General features: G+C 40.3%; 1 protein-coding gene across 5 annotated transcripts in view; it reads left to right on the top strand.

Annotated features, from left to right (window-relative positions):
* Nucleotides 1–16,985, top strand: part of CFAP54 (cilia and flagella associated protein 54) — a 440,387-nt gene that overhangs the window by 289,256 nt on the left and 134,146 nt on the right. For all 5 annotated transcript variants that reach the window (XM_033951153.1, XM_033951154.1, XM_033951152.1 and 2 more), the window contains exons 45-46: nt 5,353–5,419; nt 6,927–7,127. In XM_033951153.1, the coding sequence (XP_033807044.1) occupies nt 5,353–5,419; nt 6,927–7,127 (268 nt within the window). The remainder of the gene's footprint in view (nt 1–5,352; nt 5,420–6,926; nt 7,128–16,985) is intronic.

The following is a 16,985-nucleotide window of genomic DNA, read 5'->3' as shown; positions in this document are numbered from 1 at the left end:
GTGTTTGAAATATTAGAATAATAGAAGTTGTCAATTTTTGAAATAAAAATCATATCGAGGATATGACCTGCCTGGTGAGTTAGATCATGGATGAGAGGTTGGAAATTAAGTGTATCTGTATAGGTTAGTAGTTCCTTAGTGAGCGGATTAGTGAGTTCATCAAAGTGGAAATTGAAGTCTCCCAAGATTAGAGGATATTCGGAGAAGGAACTGAAATCAAAAATCAGATTTTGAAGAAGAAATAAATTATTCTGATTAATTGGTGGAGGAATATAAAGTAAGAGTATGTCTGTTTTAGGATCAGTGTTAATTTGAACCTGAAGGAATTCGATTTCTGTGTTTCCAGTGGAATGATCAATGGTTTTTAAACTGTCCTTTAAATAAATTATCGCTAGACCACCTCCCTTCCGGTTCTGACAGTGATTGAATATAAATGAATAGTTTGGTGGGCAGCAGTAGGCTAGATAGGCTTCTTCTCCTTCTGTTAGCCAAGTTTCCACCAAGCAGAGGAGATGAAAACCTTCCGCGATAATCTTTTCCTTGACTAAGTGATATTTTCCTTTAATAGACCTGGTGTTTATAAGTCCTATTTTTAAGTGAGTTTGATTGTATGTAAGAGAGTTTGAGCATGCTAGAGGAGGCCTATTGAAATTACAAATTACAAAATAAAGATGTTTGAATAGTATTATTTAGTTTCAGGATATGAATATCTAAATAGTTTATTGTATTTTGGTTCATTGTCGCTGTGAACTTTAATTGTGGATCTATTGTATTCAACCAGTTGATAAAACTATCCAATTCCACTTTTGAAGCTGACCAGACAAAAAAGATGTCATCTAAAAATCTCCTTGGTTAGAGATGTCAGCACTATTAAGGGATATCAAAGCCGACATGTTTCGCCTAGCTTGCTTTTTCAAGGCTCAATCCCCTTAGCCATCTATCTCCGGTGTAACAGTTGACTGTTACACCGGAGATAGATGGCTAAGGGGATTGAGCCTTGAAAAAGCAAGCTAGGCGAAACATGTCGGCTTTGATATCCCTTAATAGTGCTGACATCTCTAACCAAGAAGACTTAGCCATATTTTAAGCTAAGTATTCACCTTTATAAGAATTTATCAAATAACATAAATAAGATTAAGCTCTATCAAAAAGTAATAGACCCGATGACGAACCGACACATAAAGCTTAGGACGATGAGAAGTTTGAGTCCTGAGTGGTGCCACTGAGGGTCGGGAAAACTTGAACAAGGTGTTTTCATAGCCTTAAGAAAGTGTATATTCTGGCTATAAGATTGATTTGAGTATACTGGCACCTTGATAAACTTCTAAAAATAGTGCATTGATTTGATCTAAAAATCTCCGCCATATTTTAACATGCTGAAACAAAGGACTTAAATAAATATAACGTTCTTCCACGTCAGCGCCATAAATTGTGGCTATTGATGGGGCCATAGAGGCCCCCATTGCGATCCCATGAGTCTGTAGAAAATATTCATTCTCAAACATGAAGTAATTTCTTTTCAAAACCATAGTAGTTAAAGTTAATAAAAAAGCAGGATTTAATCTTGGGATCCATATTTGCGTCCGAAAAATATTCTCTAAAATGTCAAGTACCTTATTTACTGGGATCATTGTGTATAGGGACATAATGTCCAATGTCAGTAACCAATCTTCGTCATTAATGTTATTCATATTTCCTAAGATGTTTAGCATGTGAGAAGAATCCCTTACAAAGGAGACTGTTTTTTAGCTATTTTTTGAAGATAAATGTCTATGAATTTGGACATGTGACAGTCCAAAGGTTATAATGCATACTTCTTAAACTTTCTGGATTAGTCTTAAGTCAAGGCTTATTCAGACAAAGTCTGATTGCTGCCCATATAAGGGATGCTTAAACAAGATAAGGAATAAGATAAGGGTAAACCTGTGTCAGGTTAATAAGTGATAGGAAGGGAGGAGAAATGCCTCAGTATTCTGTCTCAAGGTGCAAACCTTGTCCTTGCTTAGAATGTATACGTGACAGGAGGGAGAGGGAATGAGAAACAGGGCCTCAGATCCAAACACAGGCCTAGAGCCACACACAGACCTAGATCCACACATAGGCCCAGATTCTCTAAAAGTGCGTCCCGATTTTAGGCAGCTGTAGGCGTCCTACAACTGTCTAATCAGCCAATTGGGATGCACGTTTTTTTAAAAAAAATGCTCCCCAGGCAGGCCGCCTATATTGAAGGCGAGGCCCGCAAGACATCTAGGCCCTGATTCTGTATAGGACACCCGGGAGAGGCGTCCTATTCAGAATCGGCCTAAACTAAACCCCGATTCTGTAACCGGCGTCCATGTTACAGACGCGGGTTAGAGAATCGGGTTAGATTAGACACGGCCCGCTACACTTATCGCGGCAAGGGATCTCTCTGCCGCTATAAGTATAGTGGGCCGTGGCCCCTGACCGATCACTGGCAGGAGGGTGCCCAAACCCTCCTGCCCGAAGACGCACCCCCCCCGACACTCCCGACCGCCCCCCCCCCGACACTACCGACCGCCCCCCCCCCGACAATATCGGTCGCTGGCAGGAGGGTGCCCAATCCCTCCTGCCTGAAGACGCACCCCCCCCCCGGCGCTAACAACCCCCACTCCACCAAACCTGTTCTTACAGATGGGTCTTGCACGTCGAGCAAGCAGGCCCACCTCGTCGAAATGAGGCGGGCCCGCCCCTTCCCAGCCCATCCCGCCGAAGCCTAAGGTCTGATTGGCCCAGGCTCTAGAAGCCTGGACCAATCAGGCCTTAGGAATAGCGGGTCCGCCCATCCCTACTAAGTCTAAGGTCTGATTGGTCCGCTATTCCTAAGGCCTGATTGGTCCAGGCTTCTAGAGCCTGGGCCAATCAGACCTTAGGCTTCGGCGGGATGGGCCGGGAAGGGGCGGGCCCGCCTCATTTCGACGAGGCGTGCCTGCTTGCTCGACGTGCAAGACCCATCTGTAAGAACAGGTTTGGTGGAGTGGGGGTTGTTAGCGCTGGGGGGGTGCGTCTTCGGGCAGGAGGGATTGGGCACCTTCCTGCCAGCGAACGATATTGTCGGGGGGGGGATCGGTCGGTAGTGTCGGGGGGGGCGGTCGGTAGTGTCGGGGGGGGGGTGCATCTTCGGGCAGGAGGGTTTGGGCACCCTCCTGCCAGTGATCGGTCAGGGGCCACGGCCCGCTATACTTATAGCGGCAGAGAGATCCCTTGCCGCGATAAGTATAGCGGCCGCGTTTACTTACAATGTAGACCAGCATTTTGCTGGCCTACATTTTTAAGCTTCTCATCTACTAGGGAGACGCGTAGGGCCGCCTAGGTTCAGCCTAAGGCCCGCCTAAGGCCCTTAGACGAGCTTAGGCATCTTGCGGGTCTCCCTAGGCTCCCGGAGGCACCTTCAGGCCTGCCTGAGGAGCATTTTTTTTAAAAAAAATGTGCATCCCGATTGGCTGATTAGACAGCTGTAGGACGCCTACAGCTGCTTAAAATCGGGACGCACTTTTAGAGAATCTGGGCCATAGGGCCTAGATCAGTGTGCTGACCTGGCCTGTGTTCAGAACCGCCTGTGTGCTGACCCTGCCTGTGTTCAGATGCCCTGGATCAGAACTTATCAGATCTCCATCCCTACAGCTAAGTGTTAATAGAATAGATTCACCATTACAAAAAAACATTTTGAATTTATGTCAGTTCTCATCTGATCTTACAGTAAAAATTAATGAGCATGAAGTTAAATTTGGAGAAACAGCAAAAAAGTTAGGAAAATTAGATCAAGTGGTAAATACTTTACAAGTTAATGCTTCTTCTAACATTTAGGATGGTATGATGATTCATGCTAAATTAGAGAAACTGGAGAATTCTATAAGGGTTAAAAATCTTCGTCTTTTTAATTTTCCTACCGCACATTATTTGTCTGCATTAGAACTCTTGAGAATGTATTTGAGGGAGATATTGCATTATACTAATGTGGATAATTTTGAAGTTGATAACCTCTATTACATCACAAGAGCTTCTAAGGAAATAGCAGAAGAAGGTGATATTGGCAAACTAGTTTCACCTGATAGTTTGAATGTATCACAGTTTCTCGAATCCTCTAAAGATGTGGAGGGGCATACAGTAATCGAAAGGGACGTCTAAGTCCGCTTTCATCTAAGTCGCAAGTCGTCCAAAGTAAAAAAACACATTATCGAAAAATATATCCAAAATTTTTTTTTGTTTCGAAAATCGTCTAACTATACGTCCTGCCGATCTGATCGTCCAAGTTGCTAAATTGTCCATCTTTATACCACATTTTCGTCCATAGAATTCCTATGAGCATCGGAGCTGTTACCGTCATGGCTAGCGCTAAAAACCGTGCTCTATCAGACAATGTTTGCCAGGCTGTCTCCTAACACACTGAGAATTTGGTGCAGGGGTTATAGCTGCAGCCTCAGCACCCTGGGGTTGCAAGTTCAGGCCCATGCTGCTCCTTGTAACCCTGGGCTGGTCCCTTGGTCCCCCATTGCCCCAGGTATATTAAATAGATTGTGAGCCCACCGGGACAGACAGGGAAAAATGCTTGAGTGCCTGAACAAATTCATGTAAACTGTTCTAAGCTCCCCTTCATGTAGTTCAAAGCTATTGTGCTAGACACAAGGGCCATGTCTCACATCTACCCTTTTACATTTCATGTAGTATGTTTAAGAGTTCCAGACATAAATATTGAAAATTATAAGCACACGTTTTGGACATGATAGCAGACACTAAAAGAAGTTGAAAAAAGCACCATTGTGAAACTTCTGGGCAATAATACCAAGAAATGAATTATGCCACTGACTCATGGCAACGTGCACAGTGAGAAATCCACCCTGTGATGTTCCACAGCAGAGTAAAGGAGTGGTTTGCCATTGCCTTCTCCTGTGCCATGTGTGGCTCCATGATATGTTGCTGCTGCCCAACATGGGGCCCGTCAGCCTACATCACATGGTATTTCCAGGTGGTCTCCCATGCAGATACTAGCTAGGCCTGATCCTGCTCAGATTCCAGTAGTAAGAGCAGGCCTACTCAGGGCACCCAGGCTGTAGGCCGTAATACCCATAGTCATGGATTAAACAATGCTGCTAAGTTTCATACTGGTGCCAATTCAACTTCTTTCTATGAGAGCTTAATCTGGAAAGTACTGTGTAGTATTTATTGTATATATTTTGAATATGGTCATGCCTGGAGTGTTTGGTGGGACATTTTCAGAAGTCTTATTTTGCATTTCCAGTATTGCCAAATGATGACATTCCTGAAGCTGTAGTAATTAAAGACACATAAAAGCAAATTTATTTTCATAACTATTCATTTGTTGCATTTATTCAGATACATTTTGACATCAAATGTGAAACTGAGGAAAGACTGCTGCATTCTATCTTCTTTGCTCTTCAAGGTAAAGATAGCAGTACATTACAAACTATAGTAAAAGAGCCCTTGAAATTTGTTGCTGAACTCCTGATATGTGTTTCACATCTTCTCTATCTTCCTGCCACTGCCTCTCTATATATACTTTAGATCAGGGGTGCCCACACTTTTTTGGTTTGCGAGCTACTTTTTAAATGACCAAGGTAAAGGCAGATGACTTTAAAATATGCAATGTCACCTCAGTAACAACTATACAAAAATAGACAAATATACCCCCTCCCCTTTTACTAAACCACGATAGGGAGCTGTGCTGAATGTCCCACACTGCTCCCGATGCTCATAGGCTCCCTGTGCTAAAAACTGCTATCGCAGTTTAGTAAAACAGGGCCATAGTACAAAATATAGACAGCAGAAATAAATTCTCAAAACGGATACATTTTGATCACTAAATTTAAAATAAAATCATTTTTTCTACCTTTGCTGTATGGTGATTTCATGAGTCTGGTTGCACTTCCTTCTTCTGACTGTAAATCCAATATTTCTTTCTTTCTGCCTCTTGCATGCTTCCTCTCCTCCAGATCTCATTCCATTCCCCAACCAACATCTCTCTCTGTCCCTCCATGAGTCCAACTTTTTCTTCCTCTCTCTCTGCCCCTTCCCCTTTCTTTCTTTCTCTCTCTCTCCCTGCCACCCTTTTTTTCTGTCTGTCTTTCTTTCTCTCTCCCTTTCTGTCTTTTTTTCTCCCTGCCCCCTTTCTTTCTGTCTGTCTTTCTTTCTTTCTCTCCCCCCCCCCAAGCCACAGCCGCTGATTTCTCCCTGCTTCCCCGATGCTAGGCCAGGCACGTACAAGCGTCGGGCCCACAAGCCTTCCCCCATGACATCAATTCTGATGTCAGAGAGGAAGCTCCGGGCCAGCCAGGCAGCGGTTGGTTGGCCTGAAACTTCCTCTCTGACATCAGAATTAATTTGGGGGGGAGGAAGGAAGGCTGTGGGCCCGGCGCTTGTACGCACATGGCTTAGTGTCGGGGAAGCAGGGAGAAATCGCTGGCGGTGGCTTGAGGGGGGAAAGAAAAAAGAAAGGGGGGCAGGGAGAAAGCCAGGATGGACTCTGTGATCAACTCGCGTTGCCTTTGTGATCTACGGACCTTTTGGGCACCCCTGCTTTAGATCATGATCAGGTGATGCATCAAGAATTGAGGTTAGGTTGGAGCTTCCTAATTTAGTAGTCTGTTTGTGTCAGTATTTAGGCCTATATTGTAATTAGTTTTTCCCTCCCCTCCTCCTTTTCAATGACTTTGTCTAATGTTTGTATTTTTGAGACCCTTGAACACCTATGTTCTGCTTTTAAATATGTATGTACACCGCCTAGATGGCTTGATAGGCGATATATCAAAATAAAAATAAACTTGAAACTTGATCTCAATCCAATTGTCTACATTTGACTGAAAATGAGCTTAATTAACCTGCCAAAAATCTGGCTATGTAGTAGTATAGAGTATATACTTGAGTTAATTGTAGATTTTCATTATTTTTAGGCCCTGCTTAGAGCATCTCTTTCTCATCCTAAAAATGACTGTGACTATGCACTATATGAAATAGATGAAGAATATGAAGGAAGGGAAGTTATTCCTGGGATAGATCTATTTTCTGATCGATATCGAGCTGATATCTCTACAGTTGTTGCATGTCTGAGTTTCATCATAATGGAGCTATATAGTGCTGGGGCAAACCTACTGGTAAGTTAACATGTAGAACATTGTATATCCAGAAGAACATATCAAAAAGACTTGGTCATCAACTAAAAACAACAGCACTGCAAATCTAAAGGTCAGATAAATAAAACCCTACAAGTTTATACTCAGACCTGGTGATCAGTGTACTTTTCTGAACTGTGGCCTGATATTGAAAATGATTTAAATGGCCAGAAGCGGCTCCTGGCTGATTAAATTGTTCTGGCTGGCCCAATCACTAATAACTGCCTAGGCTTGTGTGGCAAATGAGGTGGTATAGACAATTTAAATAAATAATAAATGAAATGATTTAGTGCACCTAAACAGACAGTGCCAAGGTAACTGAGGTGGCACTATTCTGTTAGAGCTGGGGTGGTCTGAGGTGGAATAGTGGTGGACCCAGGAATTATTTGGGCACTGCAGATATTAAATTTCAATGCCCAGATAACTACCCAGGCCTATTGGAATACCTATAAGCAATAGAGTCCTACCTATGCCCGATTAGCTATCTGAGTACAATATTGGCCATACCCGGATAACTTCTGAGCATCACAAAACATTTGGATATTCAGTACCAGTACCTGTAAAGATAGTGGCACTGATTATCTGGACCTGATTCTGCCTGCGATGGTCAACATCATCAACAGTGCTGTCTGTTGGTCAGCTCATATATTTAGCACCACTACCTGTATAGTCAGTTGTGCTGAATAAGTGTAATATACATCTAGTGGTGATATTCAGATGTTCTGAAGATAATTATGTTGTATAAAGTGGGGACAAACACTTATGCACCAAATATGAACCCCCCTGCTAAATGGGGGGGGGGGGATTCTATAAATGATATACTATATATGCACAGATGTGTACTCTAATCAGTAAATATGTGCATATTATACATAGCTCATTTTTGACAGATAGACATACATATAGGCAGACTCTGGGTGGATCTTGGCCAAGGCTCACATTTATGTGAGTAGCTTATAGAATATATTAGTTACATGCACATCTCCAGTATTTATATACTATATACTCCAATGAAACAAAATTTTTTTTATAAAAATTTTTTTGAACACCAATTTTATGAGCCTCAGCCCCACCACTCCACCGCATCAAATATCTTTCATAGTGGTGAGCTTTATGTGGTAATATCCTCATTGGCTCTTTTATACTGTTTAAATTATTTCTTCATTAGTTTCTATAAAGTGCACCATACCATATAGAAAAGTGCTAAATCATTTTATATTCAACTCAAAAGTGCTTAATCATTTTATATTCAACAAATTTCATAGTATTATTTTAGTAGATTCTAATAAATAAATCTATAAAAAATACTTAGCTTCTATAGCAACTCTCTGAATTCAGTTCATAAATTCGTAGCTTCATTCATTCCTGTGTTTTAATAACTCGGTTCGGGAGGGTTGAACCCGACATGTTTCACACGCTACTGTTTCAAGGGTCCTCCCGCAAACCGCCAATATCAATCCAAGTGGGGTGCTAGCATTTTTAGCGCATGCAGGAAATTACCACGCGCTACGTTTCTAGAACTAACGCCAGCTCAATGCTGGCGTTAAGGTCTAGTGCGCAGGACAATGTAGCGGGTGCTATTCTGCGCTTTAAAGCCCTAACGTGGCTTAGTAAAAGGAACCCTAAGTTTTTTATGGATTTGTTTATTAGAATCTACTAAAACAATACTATGAAATTTGTTGAATATAAAATGATTAAACACTTTTGAGAGAAGAACTATGGGTATGTAGCACGAAGCACGGTGCACTTTATAGAAACTAGTGAAGAAATAATTTAAACAGTATAAAAGAGCCAATGAGGATATTACCACATAAAGCTCACCGCTATGAAAGATATTTAATGCAGTGGAGTGGTGGGGCTGAGGCTCATAAAATTGTTGTTCAAAAAAATTTTTATAAAAAAGTTTTCTTTGGTTGCTTGAAGTATATAGTATATAAATTGATTCATAGACTGAGCAAAAAGCTGCATCTTATTTTTCTGTGAGAACATCTCTGGCATTTAGGCATGAGCACAAACACCAGCTTTCTAGCTTCTGTAAGGGCATATGTAAATTATATGCACATAATTTTCTCTCTCATGCTAGTATTCTATGAAGGAAAGTAGGCGACTACTTTTTCCTTACAGAATACGTGCCATATGCCCTCTGGGTATCTATATATAGTGGTACCTTGGATTACGAGCATAATCCATTCCAGGAGCATGCTCGTAATCCAAAATGCTCGTATATCAAAGCCAGTTTCCCCATAGGAAGTAAGGGAAACTTGCTTTGATATGTTTCCACCCACCACCTTCCCCCTTCCCCCCCCCGAGGCCAGCAGCGCTGCCCCCCCCCCCCCCAAGAACCGGCATTGCTCCCCCCGAAGGCCCCCCTACGAACCGGCACCCTCTCCCCCCGCGATCCGGCACCCCCCGCCGCCATCGGGCACCCCCTCGCCGCGACCTGAGGTCTCCTCAACCCACCCGAACCCTCTTCTTACTTTTCTGTAGCCTCCGCAGCGGCACCGGCACCAGCATGTCCTGTGCGTGGTGCCGGTGCCTGAAGATCTGCTTCCTGTGCTGGGCCTTGAGAGTTCATGTTCCACGTGAGAGTTCACGTTCGATGTGAACGCTCAGGCCTTGCACAGGAAGCAGATCTTCAGGCACCGGCACCACGCACAGGACATGCTGGTGCCGGTGCCGCTGCGGAGGCTACAGAAAAGTAAGAAGATGGTTCGGGTGGGTTGGGGGGACCTCAGGTCACGGCGTGGGGGGTGCCCGATGGCAGCGGGGGTAGCCTGATGGCGGCGGGGGGGGGGTGCCGGATCGCGGGGGGGAGGGTGCCGGTTCGCAGGGGGGGCGCTCGCAAATCAAAGCGCGCTCGGTTTCCGAGGCGCCGATTTTGCAAATGTTTTGCTCGTCTTGCAAAACACTCGCAAACCGGTGCACTCGTAAACCGAGGTACCACTGTATATGTGCTCTGTTATAGAATTACTACCTATATGTTTAGCTAAATAGTTTGCTATGACTGCTTTTAGCAGGCCTAATGTCTACCACTTAACTATATGTATAGCAGCTGAATATCACCAGTAGAAATATAGGGCTCCTTTTACAAAGGCGCGCTAGCGGTTTTAGCGCGTATTAAAATGCCGTGTGCACTAGCCACTACCGCCTCCTTTTAAGCAGGTGGTAATTTTTCAGCTAGCGCACCACTAATCTTCTGCGTGTGCTAAAAACGCTAGCGCACCTTAGTAAAATGAGCCCATAATTGGCCATCATTGCCCAACCTGCATCTAAATTTATCCCTAGACCTGTACTGAAAGTACCAAAGTGATTAGAGCAGGGGTGGGCAGCATTGGTCCTCTAGAACTGCAACCCAGTCTAGTTTTCAGGATTTCCCCAATGCCCTCCCTAATGTGTTACCCTTACATGTTCTCTTTTTCTTTAATTATTGTAGTTCATCCCCCTTTTCTTTTGTACCTATATCGGACTTTTGTAAGTATATATTAATTTTTATTAATTTATTATAGTATTTCCCCCATTTTAAATTTGTAATATGCTTTGAAATACTTGACAATGCGTGTATATCAAATTTTAATAAAAACTTGAAACTTGAATATTTATGAGATCAATTTGCATATATAAGCTGTTGTTATTATTATTATTATTATAATGGAGGCAGTGCATGCAAATAGACCTCATGCATATTCATTGAGGAAATCCTGAAAACTCAATTGGGTTGCAGCCTTGAGGACTGAGATACCCACCCTTGGAGTAGAGCAATTTTCACAAGCAGTGTCCATTTAAAATTGGGGGCCGGGTAACTTATATGTTTACCATCCAGAAGAATCATCCCAAAACAACCAAATAACATATTGTGCCAATAAGGAAATCCTCATAGTATCTCAACATATAATGATCAATATATATGATCACTCTGTGATATTCCTTCTCCAAAAGCTAGTTTGAAAAAGTGGGATTTTAATAAAGTTTTGAAGGCTTTGAACTTAGATTCCAAATGAATATATTTTGGAAGTTGATTCCACAATGAGGGCGCCAAATAGAAAAAAGTTTTTGCTTTTGGCTTTCTCCCATTTGGTTCTTTTAACAGATGGTATAACTGACCTATTATCTTGAAGTGATCTTAAAGTGCGGGTGGGTAACATAGTAACATAGTAGATGACGGCAGATAAAGACCCGAATGGTCCATCCAGTCTGCCCAATCTGATTCAATTTAAATTTTTAAATTTTTTCTTCTTAGCTATTTCTGGGCAAGAATCCAAAGCTTTACCCTGTACTGTGCTTGGGTTCCAACTGCCGAAATCTCTGTTAAGACTTACTCCAGCCCATCTACACCCTCCCAGCCATAGAAGCCCTCCCCAGCCCATCCTCCACCAAACAGCCATATACAGACACAGACTATGCAAGTCTGCCCAGTACTGGACTTAGTTCAATATTTAATATTAATTTCTGATTCTAAATCCTCTGTGTTCATCCGACGCTTCTTTGAACTTAGTCACAGTTTTACTCTCCACCACCTCTCTCGGGAGTGCATTCCAGGCATCCACTACCCTCTCCGTAAAGTAGAATTTCCTAACATTGCCCCTGAATCTACCACCCCTCAACCTCAAATTATGTCCTCTGGTTTTACCATTTTCCTTTCTCTGAAAAAGATTTTGTTCTACGTTAATACCCTTCAAGTATTTGAACGTCTGAATCATATCTCCCCTGTCTCTCCTTTCCTCTAGGGTATACATATTCAGGGCTTCCAGTCTCTCCTCATACATCTTCTGGCGCAAGCTTCCTATCATTTTCGTCGCTCTCCTCTGGACCGCCTCAAGTCTTCTTACGTCCGTCGCCAGATACGGTCTCCAAAATTGAACACAATACTCCAAGTGGGGCCTTACCAATGACCTGTACAGGGGCATCAACACCTTCTTCCTTCTACTGACTACGCCTCTCTTTATACAGCCCAGCATCATTCTGACAGCAGCCACTGCCTTGTCACACTGTTTTTTCGCCTTTAGATCTTCGGACACTATCACCCCAAGGTCTCTCTCCCCGTCCGTGCATATCAGCTTCTCTCCTCCCAGCATATACGGTTCCTTCCTATTATTAATCCCCAAATGCATTACTCTGCATTTCTTTGCATTGAATTTTAATTGCCAGGCATTAGACCATTCCTCTAACTTTTGCAGATCCTTTTTCATATTTTCCACTCCCTCTTCGGTGTCTACTCTGTTAGAAATCTTGGTATCATCTGCAAAAAGGCACACTTTTCCTTCTAACCCTTCAGCAATGTCACTCACAAACATATTGAACAGGATTGGCCCCAGCACTGATCCCTGAGGGACTCCACTACTCACCTTTCCTTCCTTCGAGCGACTTCCTTTAACCACCACCCTCTGACGTCTGTCCGACAGCCAGTTTCTGACCCAGTTCACCACTTTGGGTCCTAACTTCAGCCCTTCAAGTTTGTTCAACAGCCTCCTATGTATATGAAATAGTTAAAGAATTTAGATAACTGGGTTGTAAAATATGCAAAAACGTACGAGTCATCATTAGTAGTTTGAACTCTATAAGGCAGAGGTAGGGAACTCCGGTCCTCGAGAGCCATATTCCAGTCGGGTTTTCAGGATTTCCCCAATGAATATGCATTGAAAGCAGTGCATGCAAATAGATCTCATGCATATTCATTGGGGAAATCCTGAAAACCCGACTGGAATACGGCTCTCGAGGACCGGAGTTCCCTACCCTTGCTATAAGGTTTGGGAAACCAGTGATATTGAAGAAAGAGAGGGCTAATATGATCATATTTACTTTTACATCCAAGTAATTTCATTGCTGTGTTCTGTAGTGTTTGGAATCACTTGATAAATCTTAACCAATTGTTAGTATAGTCCTTATTCACTTCTCTCTAAATCACTAACTATTCTCTGTACTCTTTTAAAATCTCTAATATTGTAAAGCTATATGGTGCCTGTTTATATATTGCGGCCCCATATACACTGTAAAGAGATTATTGGTCTAGTATTAACATATACTTCATAATATATGTATATATATATTAATTCTTTATTTTTCATTTGTATGGACCTTCGGATATCAACTGGAACATGAGGCCCTCGATATGTTTATCATAATCACAAAAGTAAAATAAAACAGTTTCTTGATCAAATGTCTCTTTAGCTATAAATGACAATATTATTATTAAGACTTTCTTTAATAAGACATTAACTATTTTTCTGAGGCCCCCCAAGTACCTACAATTCTAAAATGTGGCCCTGCAAAGGGTTTGAGTTGGAGACCACTGGCTTAACTGTAACCATGACATCCTGTTTGTCTTTGGGAAGCAGAGCTGAGATTGTGATGTCATAATGCCATAATTCCACCAATAAGAGCCAACTTCATCAGTGATGTCACAATGGCTTGATTGTCCTGTTCTCCCCTCTGCTCTCTAACCCAGCCAGCTCCTCTTAACTCACTGATCTCAAACTCTCGGCCTGCCAGGTACTATTTTGAGGCCCTCAGTATGTTTATCATAATCACAAAAGTAAAATAAAACAGTTTCTTGATCAAATGTCTCTTTAGCTATAAATTACAATATTATTATTATTAAGACTTAGCCAAAAGGAAAGATTTATTATCTATAAAGAGTTTTACCTCATGCAGAATTGTTATTTCTTTAATAAGACATAAACTATTTTTTCTGAGGCCCTCCAAGTACTGACAAATCCAAAATGTGGCCCTGCAAAGGGTTCGAGTTTGAGACCCCCTGATGTAGATGAACTTCACATTCTGCAGCTTTGATCTGCTCAGGAAAACTTTCATTAGATAAATTTCCTGAAGCTAAGAGTGATCTGGAATATTCTTTTAGAGATCTAGTGGTTATCAAAATTACCCCCCCCCCTATATCTGGCTTTATGAATAAAAACCAAAGACAGGTCTTAGAGACATTTGAAGCATTAAGATTAAGCACCAAATTTCTGCATCTCAATGGCCACAAATTTGTTCTTGGAGAATGAGATGTACAATGTCTGCATCTATGAGACAAACTTGGTTTTGTTTTGTTTTTTGTTACATAGAGCATTTTGGACCCCAGTTCGATTGCAAAAGTTGGATAGCTTTAAGTCTAATAGATGCTGGCATTGTAATCTGGAAGCAGGGACTCTGGTTCATTTAATATTCTATTGTCCCTGTATCATGGGCTTTGGGAAATCAATTTGGTCTCAAATTAACTGTATATTAGAGAATCATGTAGCTCTATCATATAATACAATTCTATTTGGGACGTCAATGAGAATAAAAAGTCAAATTTCATCAAGCAATAATAAACTTTTATTGATAATGACAGGAGTCGCCATACAACATATCACCAGGAATTGGAAAAATTATAGTAGACTTAACTGTACTTTCTGGTGGAACTCGCTGTGCCATATTTACAAAATGGAAAGAACAATTGCCATACAAAAAGGAAATTATAATAATTTTAAGAAGATCTGGGGGCCATTGACAATTTATTGCAATGATTAGATGCCATTTTCCATTTTCCATTGAAAATACATTTACAATAAGGGGAGGGGGGGTGCTATAAAATTATTTTTAAGGTTTACTTAATAGATTTGAATGTAATATTTATATGAAATTTATGATTAAAATATTTGTGGGAAGGGTGGGTCTGGGAGGGAATAAATTCATGTATTTAAGATAATAATAGAAAGAAATTCAAGTGATGTGTATTAATTTAAATGATTTAATATTGTGTACTTGATGAAATATAAAAATGAATAAAGATTTTTTTTAAAAAAATTATCCCCCCCCTTTTTTACAAAAACATAGTGTGGTTTTTAGCGCCAGACACAGCGGTAACAGCTCTGTCGATCAAAGGAATTCAATGAGCGTTAGAGCTGTTACTGCCTTGGCCGGCACTAAAAACCGAGCTATGGTTTTGTAAAAGCGGGGGTGGGGGGGGTGGTAGTCTAATCCATGCATGCAACCAGGCATACCTTCTGTATTGGAAAATTATCACCAGATCCAATTTCTAAATCATTAAATCAATCCATTTGGGTAAACTCCAAGATTAAAATTGGCGGATTTAAAATCGTTTGGAAGCATTGGATTATTGCAGGTATACGGACTTTAAATGATGTTATTATAAATGGGTCACTGCTTAGTTTTTCACAACTGCAACATAAATATGGTTTAAATAAATCACAAAATTTCAAATGGTTGCAATTGAAGCAGGCTATTCAGGAAGGGCTCCCTGAATGGAAAGTTCTTAATTCTCAGTATAGTTTGGAATTCCTATGCTTTCAGGCGGATTTCTTGGGTCACCAAGCCACACAGTAGTATAAATTGTATGGATATTTGAATAAAAAACAGAAAACTGGTCTTAGGGATATTTGGAGCATTGAGGTTGGGCATCAAATTTCTGCCTCTCAATGGCTACGTTTTTGGTCTTGGAGAATAAGAACTACAAGGTCAGCATCTATGAGACAGACCTGGTTTTTTTTTGTTGCATAGAGCTTTTTGGACCCCAGTTTGTTTACAGAAGTTGGATAGCTCTAGGTCCAATAGATGCTGGCATTGTAGTTTAGAAGCTGGGACTTTAGATCATTTAATTTTTTTTCTGTCCCTATGTAAATTCCTTTTGGAAGTTAATTTGATCCCTAATTAATACATTGTTAGAAAATCATGTTGCACTTTCATATGACACTATACTATTTGGTACATCTATGAGATTTAAGAGTCCGATTTCAGCAAATAATAATAAACTATTATTGATACAGACGGGGGTCGCCATGCAACATATTACTGGAAATTGGAAAGATTATACTAAACTTAATTATACTTTTTGGTGGAATTCAGTCTGTCATATTTATAAAATGGAGAGGTTGCTTGCTATACAGCAAGGGAATTATCATAATTTTAAAAAGATTTGGGGGCCATTGATTACATATTCTAATGATCAGACACCTTAAACACCTTGTTATTATATAAGATATAGGTGGGGTGGGATTTGGAAATATGATATTTGCTAATTGATTTATTGTTAAGGGGGAAGGGTTTCTTTTATACTTTAAGGATTATAAGTAAGATTGTCAAGTGATTTGTTAAAATTTTTTTGTGATAATAATTTTACACTTGTAAGATATGAAAATGAATAAAGATTTAATTAAAAAAAAAAAGGAAAATTGTCAGAATGAGGAACTGAACCATTTTTCATAACATGACACTCAGGTTTTTTTTGTTTTTTTTTCTGTTTTATAAATCTTTATTCATTTTCTTATGTTACAACAAGTGTTCCAAATAATCTCATTATAAGCTTGAATATACACACTTGATTAACTCATATATTAACATCAAATTTAACATTTCTTTAAAAAATTAATATTATATAAAGTTATAATATTATGTAAGAAATCTAAATTTATATAATTGTTATTGAATATAATAATCCCTTACCCCTCCTTCCCTTCCAATCAATAATACATAACATCATTTTTATTATAAAATCATTCAAATAATAATATAGTATATAATAATCATAAATAAAATCCCACCCCATTCCCCTCTATTAAATTATCTTATCATGGGAAAAGTTAATCATTCATTACAGAAATCTGTTAATGGTCTCCAGATTTTTTTTTAAATTTTATTCATGGGAAAATTTATCATTCTTTACAAAAATCTGTTAATGGTCCCCATATTTTTTGAAATTTATTCATATATCCTTTATGTGTTGCAATAGCAAGTTCCATTTTGTATATGTGGCATACCGAATTCCACCAGAACATATAATTCAATCTATCATGTTGTTTCCAGTTGAATGTGATTTGTTGTATTGCTATTCCAGTTAAAATA

This window comes from Geotrypetes seraphini, chromosome 7 (genome assembly GCF_902459505.1).
Source record: "Geotrypetes seraphini chromosome 7, aGeoSer1.1, whole genome shotgun sequence".
Lineage (NCBI taxonomy): Eukaryota > Metazoa > Chordata > Amphibia > Gymnophiona > Dermophiidae > Geotrypetes > Geotrypetes seraphini.
The sequence above is the reverse complement of the archived record's forward strand: the minus strand, read 5'-3'. Positions and strand labels throughout refer to the sequence as shown.